This window comes from Aquila chrysaetos, chromosome 26, assembly GCF_900496995.4.
Source record: "Aquila chrysaetos chrysaetos chromosome 26, bAquChr1.4, whole genome shotgun sequence".
Lineage (NCBI taxonomy): Eukaryota > Metazoa > Chordata > Aves > Accipitriformes > Accipitridae > Aquila > Aquila chrysaetos.
Genome location: NC_044029.1, coordinates 16,397,875 through 16,417,148, shown reverse-complemented (window position 1 = coordinate 16,417,148; position 19,274 = coordinate 16,397,875). Strand labels below are relative to the sequence as shown.

The window sequence follows — 19,274 nt, the reverse complement described above, 5'->3', positions numbered from 1 at the left end:
TGCTAAGTAATAGTTTACCAAACCAGACTGTAACTCATAACCTTCATAGTCTCCTGAACAGTTGACTAGATTGAAATTGGAGGAAAACAAGTCCCCGACGGTTTGCCCTCAGTATACAAGCCCTTCGTAAAGCAGTCCTCATGCTACCTTGTGTAGGACCCTTGATACACAACCCTCTGTTGCCACACCATGTACTGTTTCTAACATTTCAGACCTTTTATATCAATGTATGTGCATCAGAAAAATGAGACCTGCGAGAGTGATGTTAAAGTGATTGGGAAGAGGGAGAGGGGGCAGTGCAAAAATCCTGCTCTTCCCATTCTGCCTTCTCTTTTCCTTTGAATACTGTTGTTATCGATAATGGAAAGTTGAAATCAGAACACTGGAGTAGCATTGGAAGAATAAAAGGACAGTGGGAACGGAGGCCTTGTCACAACTGTGCAGTGTTTATTAAACAGAAGAAAGTTGTCAGTTCTCTCTCACTTTTAGCTCGGGGGGGGGGGGAATAAATCCCAATGTCTATTTCTCCTGAAGTAGGAAATCAAGAATTGGGGCAGTGCAGCTGGAGGAGGGAAGGGGGAAAGTTGGAAAAAACAAAAGCCTCTTCCTGCAGCAGTAAGCTATCAGATATCTCAGTCCTCCCCTGAAACCTCACCCTTAGGTAAGTTAAAATTGACGGCAAAACCCTGGCCTGAAGCGAGCAGTTCATAGCTATTGCTCCGGACTCTAATCATCCCCACAACTGCCGTAATTCAATTAAGACCATGCCACCCAGAGGAATAGATCGCTTGCACCTCTCAGATTTCTGCAATGCTAAGGCTGTAGCCCTATAATCTCTAATACCAGACAAGTTCACACTACAAATCTGATACAGATCAGACATCCAGCTTCCATCAAATTCACTAGAACCCACGCAACTCTTTAGGCTGCAGGAGGAAAAGGTAGCATAGTAGAAACAGACATACAGTATAAAGTCTTTGTACAGATAAAGGACGGCTCCTTTGGGGTTTGTTTTTTTTTTTTTTTTAAATTGTGACCACGTATCAGAGGAGCACTTTGCATCATGTGGCCATGACATTCTTCCTCCAGTGCTAGACAGCCCCAAACCAGATTTAGTGTAGTCTATAACCACAGCGTCAGCTGCAGATAAAGCCAAAGATACAGCAAACTGAATATGTAAAAGCTCGCTGCTGACTATATGCACCTGTGGAGCCTATGTTGTCCGAGAGTTACAGCAAAATATAACGGGGACTGTAAGAAAGAACACTGACCTCTGTTATTCTTACACCTTCCATTGAGTAACGCTTTCAAATCCACTCTTCAGTGCATTTGCTTGACCTGATCTCCAGAACCTCTCCCCATCTTCAAGACGCTGTCCTGCATGGTGGCTGCATTAAGAGCCGCTAGTGCCATAGCAGAAAAGGTGGCACACAAGATCAGCGCTTAAGCAACAGGACTGTTTCACGCAGCCTGGCCTTCACCAGCTGTTTGTTCCCAGTCTTGCATTGCTTCCTACTGACAACGCTTTTTATATGGTAAGGCTGTAAACCGATCCAGCTGAAGAAAATGGGGGAAAACAGGAATATTTTCAGTGTATCTCTGCTAGATTAGTTCCCCGACTCCCTTGACTACGCAATGCAGAAAAGGTGTCCCAGAGCAGGAATGACTTACCAGGAAAGCCCAGGAACTGCCCTACCACCACCACCAGTTATTTTAGGCATCTGAAATAACTCACTTTAAAACCAAGCCTGGCATACTGCGTCAAAAAGGGCAGACATTGTCGTCTTCTCAGGAAACTGCCAACAATCTGCAGGACATTTAGCGATTTGCTAATGCGGCTTCTATACTGTATACACACAGACATTTTATACACATAAATGTTGCAATAAAATGACAGTATTTAATTCTTTCAGTTCTGGCATTTATACTTGTAGTTCAAAACTGCCTACATTCTTTCCCCTACCTTTTGCAGGTCCATGAAATACAGCTACCACAGCACTTTGCAGATAGGTGGCAGAGTTACAGGGGTAGGAAGTTTCAACAAAGCAGTTTCATAATAGCAGCTACACAATTAAAAAAACCCCAAATCTGACAATGCCATTTCAGTTATAGACTTTTAGACTTCTATCAGTTTGTTTAATCAACTGCAACCTTTTCTCCCTCAATCACAACCTAAAAAAGTTTTTTAGATAAAGATCAACAAATGATGATATAATTAGAATGCCGTTTAAAGGCAGACAGCTTACTTCTTTGAAAATCCCTCGAAGGACTTTTAAAATATATATTTCAGCCCAAACCTAATAGGTTTAAATTCATTTTCTAAAGAAACACAAATGATTTTTTTTCCATCAACTGATCAAACAGAACGTGTTTCAGATTCAGCAATGTAAATCAAATATTCAATGACAACTAAAAATTTGGTATTCACGTTCAAAAAATGTAGCTGTTCAAAGCAGATCTAAAGCAAACTCCAAATACAAAATTACAATATCCATATATAGTATATGCTCAAACCCTAGAAGGTTAAATTTCCCTGCTGCATCTGCGACTCAACCTCTGAGGTTACATCCGTGCTGCACGTTTAGCCAGGTTCCCGCTGCCTGCCTACAAGTGAGCCTTCAGCCTGGATTAGAGATCCCACGCAAGAAGGCTCTCCAAATCCTTCCTGGCCCAAAGAGCTCTGCCTCACTGGAGTGAGCTGCAATGCCGTACACAGAAGTACACTGGTACTAGACTAAGAGCCACCTTCCAGTAAAGACTGGGGTTTATTCCTTTCTTATCCTCTGTTTCAGCTCAAAAACCAAACAGGATGTCTTAAAATATCTGTAGTTTAAGTGAACCTGTTTGACTTTATCCTGGACACCATGAAGGAAATACCTCACACAGCCAGTATTGTTTCAGCTGGTAGGAAGCAACTGCTAAATAAGAGATCAGCGCAGTGCCTGCCGTCTCTCATTTGAGATTCAAATCCTTAATCTGGTCACAAAAGCAGTACACTAATAAATTTGTGCAACAAAGCTCAGAGCTAGGTCATAAAAGCAGAAATAAGAAAGAGTATTCGGTTGTGCGGATCATTTTCTCTTACAGAGGAAGGAGCAGGGGCAGAACTGGAGCAACTCCAGAGAGAGGAGAGGATAAGGCAAGTACAGCGGTGGCAGCCTTGATTAAGATGAGACTCAGAGCATGGCTGCGCACCTAAAGAATGAAAATAAACTGACTCTGAAGCCGTATATTTAAATGGGAGTATGTTGCCGGTTTGATTACCTCTACTTGGGAAAAGCAGTCTGCTTTCCCACCAGCAGCTGCTTGAAAGTAATCTGATTTACAAACAAGCATGTCGAAAATAGCACTGTGCTTACTCTACAGAAAAAAACCCCAAATTGTTAGCACTTAAACCCAAGAAGCTCCCCTCCATGACTCCCCAAGGCACACATTAAGCAAAATACAGCCTACGTCATTAAAATAGTAAAGCAATACAAACTGACTGTTCATTCCACTCCATTTCTGGATAAACATAATTATGAGCCTTAAAGAACACTTTCCTCCATATCAATCAATTTTGAAGCAGTACTAATCTGAATGAATTAAGAGAAGCATCTGTTTTTTTAGTAGGGGTATTATCAACTTAATGGAATTATTTTTAAAGTACAAAGTTAGAAATGGCATATAATTTGATAAACTTTAATCTATGCATCTTACCAAGTCCCATTAACTGTCAAAGTACGTGAAAACAGAAGGCGCATTGGTATTTCCTCCAACACCTTTGTAGTTCTTTACCTGAGCAACAGAATACTTTTCCCCTAACAATATTAATAAAAACCCCACTGTATTTTTCCAGAAAAACTAAGTTTTCTACCAGGTTGAGCTCTTCTTAGTGGATTTTAGCACAGTATAAGCTAGCGTAATTACTTTTAAAAGAATAAACCCTACTTCCTATGCCCAAGTTATCACAACAGACACATATCACAATTTGTGGGCAATTACAGAAGATGGATCCCATCTCAGATGCAGCTGGACAAAGGTTATACTCTGTATCAATGAACGGTACCAACAGGCAACATACTGCAGGACTGGTACTGTAATTATTTCCATCCTTGAAATGAGAGACATTTTAAAAACACAAGCTTTCAGGGCAACTAATTCTTGCATCTGTCATCACATGTTACTGCCGAGTAATATGCAACCAACTGTAGCTAATCACATATAAATGGCATCTGTTATGCAATCGTGCAATATTTTATCCTATGCCCACATTGTAAAGCATGATAGATGAGTACCATTTTAAGAGGAATAAAAGGCTACTGAAAATACATATGGAAAAGTAAATTCTCATTTACTTTACTAAAACTTGGAAAATGTCTTAAATAAAACTATCTTATTTCCAATCTGTGCATTTTCATTCTCTCGTATTAATAATAAAAGAATCAGTTTTACTTTCAGTTATTTAGTTCCTACACTATTTCAGTTACAGACAGCAGTGAAATACCTCTTTGTTCCAACAACTTTCTCTTTGTGAACTGAAGTCAGATTGACACTTTGCCTTTTTACTTACAGAAGTTTCATGAAGCCTTGGTGTTGATTTCAGTGTATGATCTCTTTTAAGTTACACTTTAAAAGCCCGTTTTCGTTAATTACCAGATATTAAAAGCCACACAAATCAGCACAGCAAAAGTAATTTTACAGAAGAATTTAAAGGATATGGTGAGTTTACAGAATCCTTTGGTTAAATTTAGTAAAAGATGAGTTACATTGACAAAGACCACAGTACAAAAAACATTTACAGTTTCATTATTTTTAGGATTTCCTTTAGCATTTTCAGCACTCACAATATAAAAAATGGAGACCCTCCCCCCTCAAGAAAACAGATAACCACAGACACTTAGTCTATTCAAAGGCACTCAGCTTGCTTTTTGTAATTTTTTTTTTTTTTTTATTAAAGTTCAGCAGACATCAAATTGCTGCTTTCATCATTTGCTGGCCTAACAGTCCCTTCAAAAGTTCACGCAATGCAACAAATTATACTTGGTGGCCAAGCACAAAAATATGATGTACTTATTTGGGATATTTATTTTGTGACTAAAATATTAATGATCTTACAAAATTCTGATTTTACCAGACTAGGCCTTTGGCCAATTTTGATTTTTTTTTCCCCTTAACACGCTGTGCCTTCAGCTTCTTTCTCTGCCTGGAATTCATCCATATTGGGTACTGTCCATGCTGGTCTAGAAGAGTTTTTTTGTTTCGTTTATTATCTATGTCCATTTTGCAGTCATCTGAAAAAGAAAGGTATTTATAGTGAGTAAAATACATGAATCAGCTTCATAGAAGCTATTTTATTACTAGATTCACAAAAACGACACAAAAATATCCCTACACACAGAAGTATTTGTATGTAGAGAGCTGAAGGCTTTACACACAGAAAGCGCTTTCCAAACCAATACAACTGCAACCCAGGAACTTCAACAGCTGATAGTAAATACACAGAATTTTCCCTAAAGGCCCATGTCTGGGCAAAGCACCTTATTCTTTAGTCTGCCATCTGTTCCAATACTGTGTCTAAAAACATTGTGTGTGGTCTCCATCAAATGCTGCAACCATACAGGAAGCCATAGGCTTACTGAAACATACGCACAATTAAACACTTTTTATGATGTGATGTTTAAGATCTGTTCTAAAAAATTAAATTAAATTGAGTGGAAGATGAAGACAGGTAAAGAGAAGAATAAAGAGAAAAGGTGAAATACAATGACTGTACAAAGCATGAGCCACTGATGCTACATTTGCTTCAAAAAGCGAGAGCAAGGTCAAGTCTAATATATTTAGAGACAGAAATAGAGGATTAATCTCTAGGATCAGGAAGACTGCCTGTGACATGGGTCACTCCCAAAACTGGTGTCCCCAGCTAGCTAACACCACATGAACCTCATGCCTCGGGGAGACAACAAGGCTACAAGGGGAACACCTTCTTAAGTATAGATTTGAATGGTACTCGCTATTTAATTTCAACCTTGTTTCCAAACCATCCATGTGCACCTCTAAAAGTTTTATCACGAGCTTTTACAGAGAGGAAAACAGATTTTTTTCTGTTGTGCCTGTCTGCTGTTGGGAGACAAAGTTCATGAGTAAAAAAGCCAATGTGCTGCTTCAATAGTTGAAGCATGCCAATAGTCTACAGGGATCTGCACCACAGAGATGTGCTTAGGGAGCCCTGAAGTTGGGATACAAATACTGGCAGTCAGCAGAGAATCAGCACAGGGGCCTACTGCCTGCTGGCACAACCAAAGGCTGAGCCAGCACGGGACAGGCAGCAAAAAAAGTCCCAGCTCCAGAAGCCTCCTGAGACATCAGAGAAACACAAGATGAGGCCTTATTAACAGCACTGTTTTCTAAATGCCACAGAAGGAGAGAGGGCCTCCAACACCACCACACAACAAAAACCAACACCCCAAGAAAACCAACTCTACATAAGCTTCTCCGATTCCTGTCCTATCATATGATTGAGGTTAATCTGTTACATGAATTTTGACTGCAAAAAAGCACATCCACAATAAATATCAGCTGTAGTATTAACTAAACGAAGAAACACTCCTGGACAAAAAATACCAGTTGTTTACACAGCACAATGTTTTCATCATACTTTGCAATCTCAAGGATGCTGTAGGAATCAGTAACAGGAAGAAATCTACTGAACAGAAGTGGTCCAAGGACATAAAGAAAACCTATCAAAGGGGTTAAAGACAAAGAGGAAAGGACCAAGGAAAAAAAATCTATAAAAGTAGGCAATTGAACCAGACTCAATGGATATGATTACCTTGAAAAATAATGTGCGCACCCACAAAGTTTTAAAAACAGCTACAAAACCATTTTTGACCAAAGGCTAGCCAGACCTTCCATTATTTTTTTTCTTAACAACAAAAACTAGGAAGAAAAAAAATTCACAGTGTTCTGTGAAAAATACCTTAAATTACCACAGGAAAATATCCCTAACAGACCTATATACTTTCTTAGGCTGGAAAATTATTCACCTGTCTATGGAAAGTGCATATTCTGGATGAAGCCTTCAGCTACTTCAGTCCCATGTAACATTTTGCAATGTGAACTCCCTTGTGTCCACAAACAGTTAGTGTTGAACAGTCCTCTCAAAGAAGACGCCATTATTTTCACAAAACTTGTAGTTGTTTTGTGAAATATATATACATACTTAGGTATTTCTGAAGCTGCTATCTCTCTACAAAGGCTGAGTGAAACTGGCCACTTGTAGAAAAGTTGCCAGCAGAGTTGGAAGGGGGTGCAAGAATGACAGATAGCCAGGCATTTCCTTCAGAAACTAGATTTAAGACAATGATGTTTCCTCCAGCTTCAGCATCAGTATCAGAAGGCTGACAATGTCCCAAAACATTCTGGAAATTCAATCCTAACAATCCCATAAAGAACAACTTTTACATCTGGTTTATGGGACAAATCAGAACCACGGATAAAATTACAAATTATACTCGAAGCTACCCTTAATTGGGCAAGTATTTTTATATAGCATTCCATTTTCAATATAGTTTACAGGCTCTGCTATTCAACTTCACAACACTTCCCTGTCTTTCCTAATTTCTGAAACACTGACAAAACCGGCTGTGCGACTGACAGTGATTACTAGCATTATTCTATATCCCCACTGTGGTGTCTCAAGAGACTTCTGCATGCCACGTAAAAAGCTTATATCAGCAATACCGTAACAGCTTAACTGGCATAAATTGGAAAAGAAAAAAGGACTATGATTTAGCTTAGACTGCACTTTTGGAAAGCAAAGGTGTCTTTCTGACTCCTGTCCAATATGTAGCTATTTAAAACCTTTATTTGCATTTTCTGGGTTACTTCCTTTACAGATTACATCCTATTCAAGGAATAGAGAGGAAGATGGCATTATACGTACCCAGGTAATGCCACCCACTCCTGTACCATGTGCAGTGCAGCATTAACTAGCACATAAACCCAGTGTCCCTACTGCCCCTACCTTGAGACAGTATGTTTAAAAAGGAAAAAAAAAAATCACTGTCGTCTTGATAAAATCTCTACAAAATTACTTTCGATTTAGGTCCAACTTTTATATATTTTGCATCCTCCTGAAACTAGGAGGGAAATTACATCCTATCTCCTGTTTAACCGCAAATAAAACGCTATCATTGGAAAAACTGCTAAGCGATGAATCCTCGCTCACCTGTCTTCACAGAGAGATGCCTCTCTACAAGATACTACATACTCTAAGTCAAAAGTTAATAAGCTTGTTCCACAAGGGAGCAGACGCAATACAGAAGGTAATGTTGTGAGATGACCAGATTCAGTGATTTAATAGCACCTTTTAGCTTTAAAAGATAAAGATTTGGTTTTCCAAATCACTATTCTCGACCTGGAGCAACGCTGCGTCCGATCACGACGGTGAAAGCCTCAGGAACGCTAATAAGGAATACCGCAGGACGTCCCTGCGCCGGGGTGATCGCAACAGGAAAAAAAACCCCTCGTATAGTTAAAAAAACACGCTAGAAACGTGACCGGGGGCGGGGGGAGGACAAGAGGGCCGGGCACCCAGGGCAGGGCAGGCCTCGGGCAAGCCGGGGCGGGCACCCGGGCCTCCCGCGGGGCCCTCCCCGTCCCTCCAGCGCCGCCCAGCGCCGAGCGAGCCCGACTCACCCCCCGGCTGGAGGACCTTCTCGGCGGGCAGCACGGTCGCCACCTCCTTGACCTCCTCCATGACGACGTCCGCCTTGGTTCCCAGGATTTTCTTCAGCCTCTCCAGCTCCTTGGGCGCGTTCTTCTTCCTCTTCTCCGCCCGCATCTTCCTCCTCCATTTGCTCCTCAGGCTCTTCGCCATGTCCTGAGGGGAGGCAAGAGGCAGTCGGTGAGGGGGAAGCCGGGGCGGGCGCCGTCAGCTCGGCTGCCGCCCTCACAACGCCCGGGCAGCGCGCGGACGAGGGGGGGCTCCCGCCCTCTGCCCCCCCCCCCCCCCCCCCCCCCGCCCAGCTCACCCCAGCCGCGCACGAGGCCCGCCGCCCGCCCTTGCGCTAGGCTGCGTCCGCTCTCCGCGCATGCGCACGCTGACGGGCCAGGCCCCGCCCCGCCCGCAGGTTCTACCGTAACTCTCCGAGCGAGGGCGCAGGCGCGGCGGGCAGCGGGCGGGAGCTTGCGCCGTGGGGCTGCAGGGGGGGCGTGAAATGACACGGGGGGGGCGGATGGAAAAATAAACACGGATTTCACCACAAGGGGGGAAAAAAAAAAAAAAAAAAAAGAGCTTTTATTGTGCCCCAGCCCCGCGCTGCCGCTTTGCTAACCTCTCACTGACGGGACGGGCGAGCGGCAACAACACTTTCCACTTCGACACTGAACGCGAAGAAAGCAAGCCTTTCCAAAGTCTCTTTTTTTGGTTTGTTTTCTACCCTCTCTGCCCTTCCAGGGTTGCAACAGCTGGGAAAGCAGCCACTGTGGCGGTGCCTCTGCCCGTCAGCAAGCGCTCGCCTGTCCAGCAAGGGTCCGCAGTCTCGGTTCTCGGCGCCCTGGAGTTCTCCAGTCTCAGCTGCAAGAACAGACGAAAGGTTTTCCCGTCTTTATTGACAGACACAATTCACCTTAATATACGCAAGCTGGTAAAACGCCAGAATCCATTTCCGAATGATTTTTCGGAACACTGAAAGATAGGCAATAAATAATACGTAAATAAAGAACACTCCCTTTAATTGTTTTAACGCCCTCCCGGCTTACATAAGAATCTGACAGCCCTCCACAAGAACAGAGCATCCCTGTTAGACAGCATTCCATTTTGCCAAACAAAAACTAGAAAAAAAATTCAGCTCAGTAAAACATCGCACAATGATCAGCTCAGGCTACCCTTACGCGGTACACACACTTACAATCCCAAAGGAAACATTTCCAGCAGCTACAGAATAGCAGAGAGAGGGGCTCGCTCTGGAGCAATCAGAAGTTGGCAAACATTTTAATCGTGAATTACGTCAAGTGGAAATTAACTGATTAAAAAAAGTGACTGAAATGACGACAGCATGTTAACTACATAAAATATATATTCTAGAGAAGAACTTTAGCTACATAAAAAAGCCTTTTTTTTTTTTTTTTCCCCAAGAAGGGATCAGTATTCATGGAATGAAAAAGTAATAAAGATTCAGTCTCCAGAAGACAGAACTACACAGTTTGCAGATCATTCAAACGCTTAACTTTATATACGCGATAGTCAAACAACACCGCTTTTGACTATTTTTTATTAAATGCCTCCAGTAAACGCAGCAGGTGTAAGAACAGATTGATGATGTCCAAGTAGAGATTGATTGCAGCCAATATATATTCTTCAGGGGATAATTTGTGCATGAGCAAATGCGTGTCATAAATAATAAATCCACAGAACAGAAGAGCTCCAGCAGCAGCAAACACCAACTCCATCGTCTCACTATAGAAAAACAGCTGGAGGCAAATGAAACATGAAAAAAAATTTTGTAAATTTCATTTTCTTTGTAATATTAAAATCTCTCCATAATGATATGCCACACTTCAAACAAGAATACACACTGTCTTTTTACTGTTATGTACAGACAATTACAATATGAGGATGACATTTCAATGTTCTTATTTCATACAGTCCCCAGTCACTCAATCTCCTTAACTGAGTAAAAGTATCTCCACTTAAGAGAAAGGAAGCTCTCGTCTCCAGAATATTAACAGAAAAATTAGAAAAACAAAATACAATTAAAACCCCAGTCTCCTTCCCATTCTCTCAGTCAAGCAGTTGATCGCAACTGACAAATTTCGTCAATCAATGCAAATACCACTTTTACATTAGCAAGAACAGCATCCAACAAAAATCTGAATTGGAAATGAACAGTTAAAAGATCACCAGCATGATCTACAACTGTAATGGATCTGGTTAGGAATTTTCTTTCATTAAGCTATATTGGACTGTCCAAAACCTTTTCGTTATACCAGAAGTTAGTAAAAGATTTATGTTAAAGAATATTTTTTAACCCTGAACACAAGGTATCTTACCCTCAAGAAACCCGAGAAGATTAAAATCCACAAACAAGCGAAGAGGCTGAAAAAAATAAAAAAATTAAGCTGTGAGCAACAGTATCTTTTCATTTAGATTTCACTTAAAATCTCTTCCCTTCTTATAAAACCTCTTCACAATATATTTGGTAAGTTAATGTCCATAATTCCTAGATGCCAACTGTTCATTGGTATCAGCAGCAAAACTCAGTTTTATAAACCTGTCAAAAGTTATGTCCTAACTTTACTTTTTTAAAAATACTTGAAGCAGCTGCCTTCCATCTCAGTGAAAAATCCAGGTAAAGTAGTATTCTAGTGTAATACTATGGTTTTAAAAATAATAATCACAGAAAATAATTCCTTACTAAGAAAGCAGAACTGCGTAAAATTAGTGATTTAAGATAAATAACACCCTCACCATTCCCTTGAAGCAGGTTCTATTGACTTGAATTCCTTATTATACCTGCAAAGCTTGCTTTAAAAAAGGAAGAACTATCTTAACAAAAAAAAAAAAATTTAAAAAAATCATCAGTATGACAACATACCCTGCTCCAAATTTGCTGAAGTCTCTCTTTGACTGCAAGGTATATGCGGTCAGTCCAAGAAATACAGCAGTAGTAAGAATAAAGGCTTGCAACACGATGGACACATCATAGAAACTCACTACAAGCAGAAAAAGTAAACTATCATTTAAAGAACACTACAGTATGTATTTGCTAAGTTATCTTTTGAGGAAACAGAAGTTTAAACTTTCACAGACAGAAAAAAAAATCTTAACTGTGAACAAAAAAAGCAAATTATGCCTGAACTTGTCTTTGCACATCAAAATCATCATCATAGGACTCACGGACCCTTGCACTAGCTAAGTTTGACAGTTACCTTACAGCTGTAGCTTCTTAAATGGAAATAACAGATCTTCCCTACTCACAACAAAAAACAAAACAAAACAAAGAAAGTAAGTATTTTAAGCACAGATATGTGAGATCTTAAGGAAAAAGCTGTCTGAACTTTTCATGATACTGAAACAAGGAAAAAAAAAATCAGTCCTTGTAAAGTCTCAAAGTTCTGATTAGGAAATAGGAGGGGAAAGAGAAGAGAAATGAGTGGAACCTTCTTCTTCCCTCCTTCCTCCTTAATCTTTCTTTTCCCCAAATGACTTCTTTTTTGCAGGAGATCGTAAGCCACAATGAAGAGGTTTCATCTTATGCTGGAAGCTATAGTGCAAGGTCATGCCATGACTTGTCCGCACACCACCCCGTCTCAACCCTGACAGCGAAGTACAGAACTCTCCAAACAAAAATTCTCTTGGAGGAAACTGGGGGGGAAGATAAGGATATTTCACGTGCAGATCAGCTCTGCTGAGAGCTGCCTTATAGGAAAGAACTTTGCAAGCTGTACTGGAAGAACAGATGGCACAACTCATTTCTCACTTCAGGTTTGTACAGCTTCAGTTCTGCATCAGAATCCAGTTTTCTCCCTTGATTCCCTATTTTTTGCTAAACTCCTATCACTCCCATTAAAATTTTCAAACAGGGCATTTATTATCATTTTAGTCACACCTAGGAATCTCAGATGGCAATTAGTACAACACATCGGATTCCTCTTCCAGTTTCTTTATAGAATCAGATAATAGGATGGCTACCATTTACCTGTAATGGCAACTGTCAGTGCTTCCAGTAGGGTCTACAAAAAGTAAAACCAAAAAATTACAAGGATAAAAGAAAAAAACCGACAAAACACTTACACAGAGACTTCCCATGCAATGAGTCCCATTCTGCTACATAATCCCAGCATGCGTTACATTAGCTCTCTTCTTAAATCTTTGTATATGAAAACATGTTTAGTTTTCAACAAGAAAATGGCAATCATACTGTCTTACTGTGCTGGAAGTTGTTGTGTTATATAAAAAGAATACAACATAAGCTGAAAATGAATGAGAGAGTGCCTCTATAGAAAATGCCATTTAGGTTTTCTACTCAAAGCACACAGCATTCTTTTCACACTTCTTCCAAATTATTCAAGAGGCTATAAAATTAATACCATCTTCATATCTTGTTCAACAGCTAAGTGACTGCACCAACTTCCTTTTCCCACTCATCCTTGTTTTGAAACATCTAACTTAAAATCAAACACGCTATTGATGTCTGGGCTGAAGGCCAGTATGGACCCTGAGTTTTTCTAAAAGATAATTTCAAATTCAGTTTCATTACAATAAAACATGAGAAAAGTCTCTATGTCATGAACCAAGAGGTCAGAAATAACAGAACACTTAACCCATATTCTGTTTAAATCAATTTATCACATACAGATTTAAATCCTTCTATTCCTACACAATGTAAAACTGTCATACCACAAACTCCCACACCACATTTGGCCAAACTATTACATCACTCCTTGTTACAGCTGCACTTGTTGAAAGTTTTTAAACATTCTACTCTCCTGCAAGAGTTCAGAAGTCAGGAAGCATGTAACTGTGTTACCATTTAAACGTCTATTTACTTACACAGCAAAGCTGTCTTCCTGTTGTACCACAAATACAATTTAGGCAACTCCTAAAGCATCAAATTCTAATTGTGCTACTGTGACTTCTTTTCAGAAAACTGATATGCTACATAATCCAAAATATCCAAGAGCAACAGTTAGCCCATACCTACAAATTTGCAGCATCAGGCAGGAAACTGAAATTTGAGGACAGCTCTGACTGACCTGCTTGTGTTGGAAACATACTCAGAATTTAGCATCAAGACAACAATAATTAATGAAATAAACACATATGGCTGGTTGGATTTGGGTCTCTGCTGCAGGTGGTCCACTAAACAAATAAGGTAACAGAAATGCCTCCTCCTTTCCTACCGAGCAGTTCCATAGAAAAATCACTGACACCAACAGAACAATGAGAGCAGATACATATATTTATACACACACACACAAAAAGCTTGCTCAACCTGATTCCAAGTTCTAACACTCTTCCCCAAAAGATGCTGGAAGAAACCCAACATAGAGGCTATCTAGGAACAATCTGCATACAGAATCTCCAAAAAACTAACTCAGACCTTCCTAAGTACGTAGGGTATCTTTCAAAGAATACAAGAAAGACAAATTACCCACCACTAGTTTGCTTCAAGGAGTTATCACAATGAAAGACATTCTAGGGACTATTAAAATTGAATTTATATAAATACTTACAAATCCGAAAAGCAGGTATAAGTTAACAGGATGCTGGTGTCTGTAGAGGGTCAGTGCCACGATTACAGCCAAAGATCCAAATGCAGATATCAAAAGCAAGGCAGGCCTGTAAAGTTCCATACAAAAAAAGTCATCAAAATTAAAATATCTGGAAGACTACAAAACAGTTTATATAAACCCAAGTTTTTAAGTGATCACCCAGATAAAGATACTGCTCTGTATATCCAAAGTAAACGTAAAGCCAGTTTTACAATAAAACTGCTCTAAAACATACCACCACAGATAATCAGTCTAAAATAGTACAGTCACAAGTTAAGACAGTTTTTCCATACTGAAGCTAAAGATTGCCCAGGAATCCATCACCTGGAGATGAACCCATATGAAAAGGAACATCCAACTGTACTAAACTAACAGTGTTAAAGTATATGTAACATTTTGCCTATTAAGAACTTCACATTCAGGGGACTGTTTTTTACAAGCACCTGAATGCAACAACCATGGGCGCTAACTGCACCAAAGAAAATCAGTACTGACCAGTAAGTACTGCTATAATTAAATCATTCAAGCAGCCCTCCAAGCAAAAACTGGTCCAAAATCAAATACAAAATCACAGCAGTTCTAAGTGAGCAGGATGATTTTAAATTATCAGATTTAAGTAGAAAATTGTAGTTTTACAACCTCTGTTGCATACACTATAGCTTATACAGAAACTTTCACAGTGTTTGGTGCTCCTTTTTCTGTTTGGGCTTTGAAGTGAAAGTAAAAGCAAAGTCTGCAAGTGCACTTGGGGGAAAAGAGAAACTGGACTCAGCGCTCTCCTCCCTTCCCCAGTTGTTCTTCTCCCCTGCCTGTTCATCACAGTTTGGATTTTGAGACTTGGTTTTTTTCTCATGAAAATCTGAAAGGCCAAAAGAAGCAAGCCCACAGGAATTTTAGCAGACTAGTTTTCAGGAAAAAAAAGCCGAAAGAAGATGGGGGAGGAAGGGAGAGGAGTGAGACATGATTCAGCTTTTTGGAACAGGTACCTATAAACAACAGCATTCCAAACAGATTCTAAAAGTAGATACTTAGACCATAAACCAAGAAATGTCAATAATTGAGACGTTCTGCAACTGATGTATAGGTTTTCATAGCAAAAATATTAAAATAAGCACTATTAATAAAGTACTGATTAAAATAAACTTTAATGATAATAATAAAAATAAATTTTAATAATAAATCAAGGACATAAATGTCACAGAAGAAAACTTATTTCCTAATCAGGTTACACAATTTCTATTACAGAATCAAAACACGGGGTATAAAAACAATTAGGAATACTGAAGTGTTCCAGAGCAACAAACTACATAAAGTATACTTAACACACGATAAACAGCTCCATTTCATTTTAGTGTTTACCTTTCATGAACAAATGCTTGCACTCCAGTAGAGTACAGAAAAATTGCAGATGTGACTGTGGTCAAAAGAACTTGAATGGAAAGAATGCTGTAGACTTTGAGTAGAAAAGCTAGAATAAGGAAAATAAAAGTGAAATCACTTTTGAGTTACACTTACAAAGTTCAACAGTAAATCAGATACAAGTTTTCTATTTGATAAGGAACCATTAGAAACTTTATTCAGTGAAAAAGCACAGAGCAAAGAGGTAAGAAGCCATTTTTCCTTAAAAAATTGACACAGTATTTCAGCAAAATTACACTTATTTCCAGGCTTCATTATTTAAACAATAACAATGATGCCAAAAGAAATACAAAAAACATTTGCAAGGACTTTACTTCAGACCATTTTAAAAACTACATACACCTAATCTCGCTAAAATTACTAACAGTATACCTTCTGCATCACATTACTGGTATCTAATGGACCTAAATGAAGAAAGATTAACTTGGAAGTTCTGTGGAAGACAGAAACAGCCATAAAAAGTTTAAAAAGGAAAAACTTTTACAGTGGTACTTATTTGATTGACCTTCTGCCATGTTAAATATCGTTTATCATCATTTGCGACTTGCACTCTACTGAATGGGTATCTACAGATACAGACTGCTAGAGAAAAATTTTTAAAAAGCCCCAGAATTAAACTAACAGGCTTCATAATTCTAGAATTATGAAGAGTGGAGAGCGTTCAGGACATACTGATATATCACATAGATATTCTCTGTTCTGAATGGAAGGAGACCAAGTCCATTAGGCAGAATACTCTGAAATGAAGAATAAGCTTACAGGGAGAATTAATTCAATCTTTAAAGCACAGCCTAAAGAAGTTTAAGACAAGTAAAGTTAAATATGGTTGTAAGCCATGAGGGATTGGGGTCTACTCTCTTGTAAAAAACTGAACAAACCTAGAAGTAGCCTGCTAGCTAGCGTAGCCTTCTCTCCACGTTATTAAATGCATCAGCAATTTTGGTAATGGCAATACCTCTTTCATATTTCCTATGGCGCCCTTTATTTTCAAAACAAGATAAAAACTGTATTTTTATAGGAAGCAGTCTCCTGTTTATCAGAAATATCTAATAAAAAATTCACAGCACACATCTGTTTTTATTCCAAGATGTATCCAGTAACACTATAACCACTTCAGCAAGGATTACCAATAAGACACCTTCTACAAGACTACTCAATGCATTTGAGACCTGCGTATTAACAGCAGAGTATATTTCATGGCTGCTAACAGGACCTTGTCGCACGCAAACGGTTCAGCGGAACAGACAGTATTTTAACACCTCACAGGAAGAAATTTAAATGCCTCAGCCTCCTGGTTAAACTACTGCAGTTATGGGCGCCAATTTCAGCATTTATGCACCTCAGGTATCGCGTCTGGGCTTCAAAACGCATCACTCCGGGGAAAATGAAGTCTGAATCTAGATGGGTTTAATCCCTCTGATAAAAAAACCTACCCCCATATGCTTAAATGACAAAATCTGTCACCGACCACTGATATGTCCCTTATCCCCGCTGTTTAACCCGCACTAAGTAACGCCTTGGCTCCCCACTCGCAGCCTTTACCCAGAAGGTTAAAATATCGCGCAGAACTTGAATTTAGCTCAACGCCACCGGCGACGGGGTTAGCAGAGAGGAACCTGTTGGGAGCACTGGGGCCGGACACCCCCTTTGGCGGCCCAGCAAGGGGAGGCCGGGGGGGGGGAGAAGGCCTCTCCGCAAGGCCTGCGGGGGCCGGGGGAGGCGGCGTGTGGCGGTCCTGCTCATCCCCAGTCCCTACCCATGCGGATATGGACGCTGGCCGAGGCCACGTTGCTGCCATAGTTGAAGTCATCTTCGATGGAGCTCCGCGGATAGAACTGCTGCTCCGCCGCCATGGCCGCCGCCGCCGCCTCCCCCAGCACCGGCGACAACCGCCCCGCTTCCGGCAGAGACAGTCGCACTCCGCACCGCCGAGCAGGGCCCTCCGTCGAGCGGCCGAGCTCGTCGATCGCGGCCGCCCGCTTCCCCAGGGGGCGCTGTGGGCACGGCCGTGCCCCAGCGCGGGGCGGGGGGGGCGGGGCTGTGCGCGGCACCGCCCCGTAACCGGTCCGAGCCGGCCCGAGCCGGCCGTTCCCGCCCAGCCGCCCCCGCTGTCCCGGCGGAGTCTGCCGCGGGAGGGAGGCGGGCGGCGGTGGCTGTGGTACTGACACCGCCCTGCTTTAGCTTTTAGGTGCGGGTAGGGTTGGGTTCCCCGGGGAAGATCTCTTCGGTGTCCCGCCAGTCACCCACCCGGGCCTGGCCCCCGCGCGGTGGGCGGTGGCTGGAGGTAGCGCCGTGCTCGTGCTTGTCTTAAAACACCATTTCCTCTGCCTATTTTAGGTCTGAAAGGTCTGGAAAGGAAGTTCCAGTGACTGAAAAAACAGCCCCTTTACTGGTTTTCACCTTTGATTCACCTCTAGCTGCTGCGCAGAAGGAGTTCTCCAGCGAGCTGGGGCTGTCCGCAGCTACAGACACGGAGCTACGTTCAGCAATAACTGATAAAAGAGGCTTTGGGCGCTGATGCTCTCCATCAGCGTATATCCCACTAGGGACAAGACTCGCTTCTATAAACCATTAATGCAAAGTAGAATTTTGTTAAGGCTTTCCCCAGTTTTGTGTCCTATCCTTCAAAGGAAACTCAGTTTAATTCAGCAGAACACAAAGATGCTCAACATTGCTCAGGCATCACGTAGCACTTTGTACAGTCAGACTTTGTACTTGTGGAATTGCTCCCCAAAAGTTACCCAAGATGGTAGCTCGCATTTAGGAATCCACAAAAGCTAAGATTTTGGTGGGATACGGGATGGGGAGCGCAATATGTTATTCTTTAACTTGCAAATATTATCTAAAGCATGCCAAGAAACTGAAGTGATAGACACTTTAGAAATGTATATAATAGATTAGACTAAAAGTGCTTTTGAAAATTGGAAAATAGTGGCCTCTGCTGTATTCAGATTCTCGAGGGAGAAGTAAATAAATTATATGATTCTGTGATGAAATAATTTTGAGCACAGTTCTACTGAGTTGACTTAAGATATTACATTTCAGTTGCAGATACAAAAATTATGAACGTGACTTTATATTCTGGGAAGTATTTACGGTTTTCCTAATGTCATTTTGCATTTTTAGTTGCTGCAGAGCAGGATCTTTCAGCTTTAATCCTGAATTTGGAGATTTATGCATTGTTTGCATTGCTGAATAGTAACTGTTTTGAAATAATTAACGCTGTCTGCTTTCTCGCACGTGCCTCTGCAGAAGAACAGCACTGATGTTCTTCCAGAAGAAGCATTTAGGGTTCTGGGCAAGCATCCGGTGTTGCCTTCTCCTAATATGTGCAGTGCAATTTTCTTTAAAATGCCTCTTAGAGGTGGCCTCACTTCTGTGTGAGAAACAGAAAATTTCAGAGCATTGCCGCAGAGTCAACTCCTGCAAATAGTTTGAGCCTAGAGATGATTGAAGGAGAGACATCATAGTAGTCTTCAAATGCTTTATAAAAGGCTGTTGCAGTTCTCCAGCTGTGGAGAAAGTATCACATAAGAGGTAGGGTGGCTTAAACTGTGGTGAGGAAGATCCAGGGTGAAAAGTTGAGAACTTTTTAA

General features: G+C 40.9%; 2 protein-coding genes across 4 annotated transcripts; both read right to left on the bottom strand.

Annotated features, from left to right (window-relative positions):
• Positions 1 to 4,314: 4,314 nt before the first annotated feature.
• Positions 4,315 to 9,736, bottom strand: LLPH (LLP homolog, long-term synaptic facilitation factor). Of its 3 annotated transcripts, none has more exons than XM_041120515.1 (3): positions 9,502 to 9,736; positions 8,680 to 8,863; positions 4,315 to 5,273 (listed from the first exon to the last, which is right to left on the bottom strand). In XM_041120515.1, exons 2-3 carry the CDS (start codon positions 8,858 to 8,860, stop codon positions 5,110 to 5,112), a joined length of 345 nt encoding a protein of 114 aa, XP_040976449.1. In that variant the 5' UTR covers positions 8,861 to 8,863; positions 9,502 to 9,736; the 3' UTR covers positions 4,315 to 5,109. The 3 variants fall into 3 exon arrangements, with proteins under 3 accessions (XP_040976449.1, XP_029858716.1, XP_029858715.1); XM_030002856.2 differs by having other exon boundaries at positions 9,318 to 9,556; XM_030002855.2 differs by lacking the exon at positions 9,502 to 9,736 and adding an exon at positions 9,015 to 9,145.
• Positions 9,701 to 17,627, bottom strand: TMBIM4 (transmembrane BAX inhibitor motif containing 4). Its single transcript, XM_030002854.2, has 7 exons — positions 17,435 to 17,627; positions 15,619 to 15,727; positions 14,221 to 14,326; positions 12,684 to 12,717; positions 11,580 to 11,697; positions 11,035 to 11,080; positions 9,701 to 10,455 (listed from the first exon to the last, which is right to left on the bottom strand). Exons 1-7 carry the CDS (start codon positions 17,529 to 17,531, stop codon positions 10,249 to 10,251), a joined length of 717 nt encoding a protein of 238 aa, XP_029858714.1. The 5' UTR covers positions 17,532 to 17,627; the 3' UTR covers positions 9,701 to 10,248.
• Positions 17,628 to 19,274: the final 1,647 nt, after the last annotated feature.

Excerpts from the sequence above, each read along its gene's own strand:
- LLPH (XM_041120515.1), bottom strand. The coding sequence starts at position 8,860 with ATGGCGAAGAGCCTGAGGAGCAAATGGAGGAGGAAGATGCGGGCGGAG. Across the intron at positions 5,274-8,679 it reads GAAGGTCCTCCAGCCGGGGG|ATGACTGCAAAATGGACATA; the intron begins GTGAGTCGGGCT and ends TTTCTTTTTCAG.
- TMBIM4 (XM_030002854.2), bottom strand. The coding sequence starts at position 17,531 with ATGGCGGCGGAGCAGCAGTTCTATCCGCGGAGCTCCATCGAAGATGAC. Across the intron at positions 14,327-15,618 it reads CAAGCATTTGTTCATGAAAG|GCCTGCCTTGCTTTTGATAT; the intron begins GTAAACACTAAA and ends GGAACTTTACAG. Across the intron at positions 11,081-11,579 it reads TTCAGCAAATTTGGAGCAGG|CCTCTTCGCTTGTTTGTGGA; the intron begins GTATGTTGTCAT and ends TATTTTTTTCAG.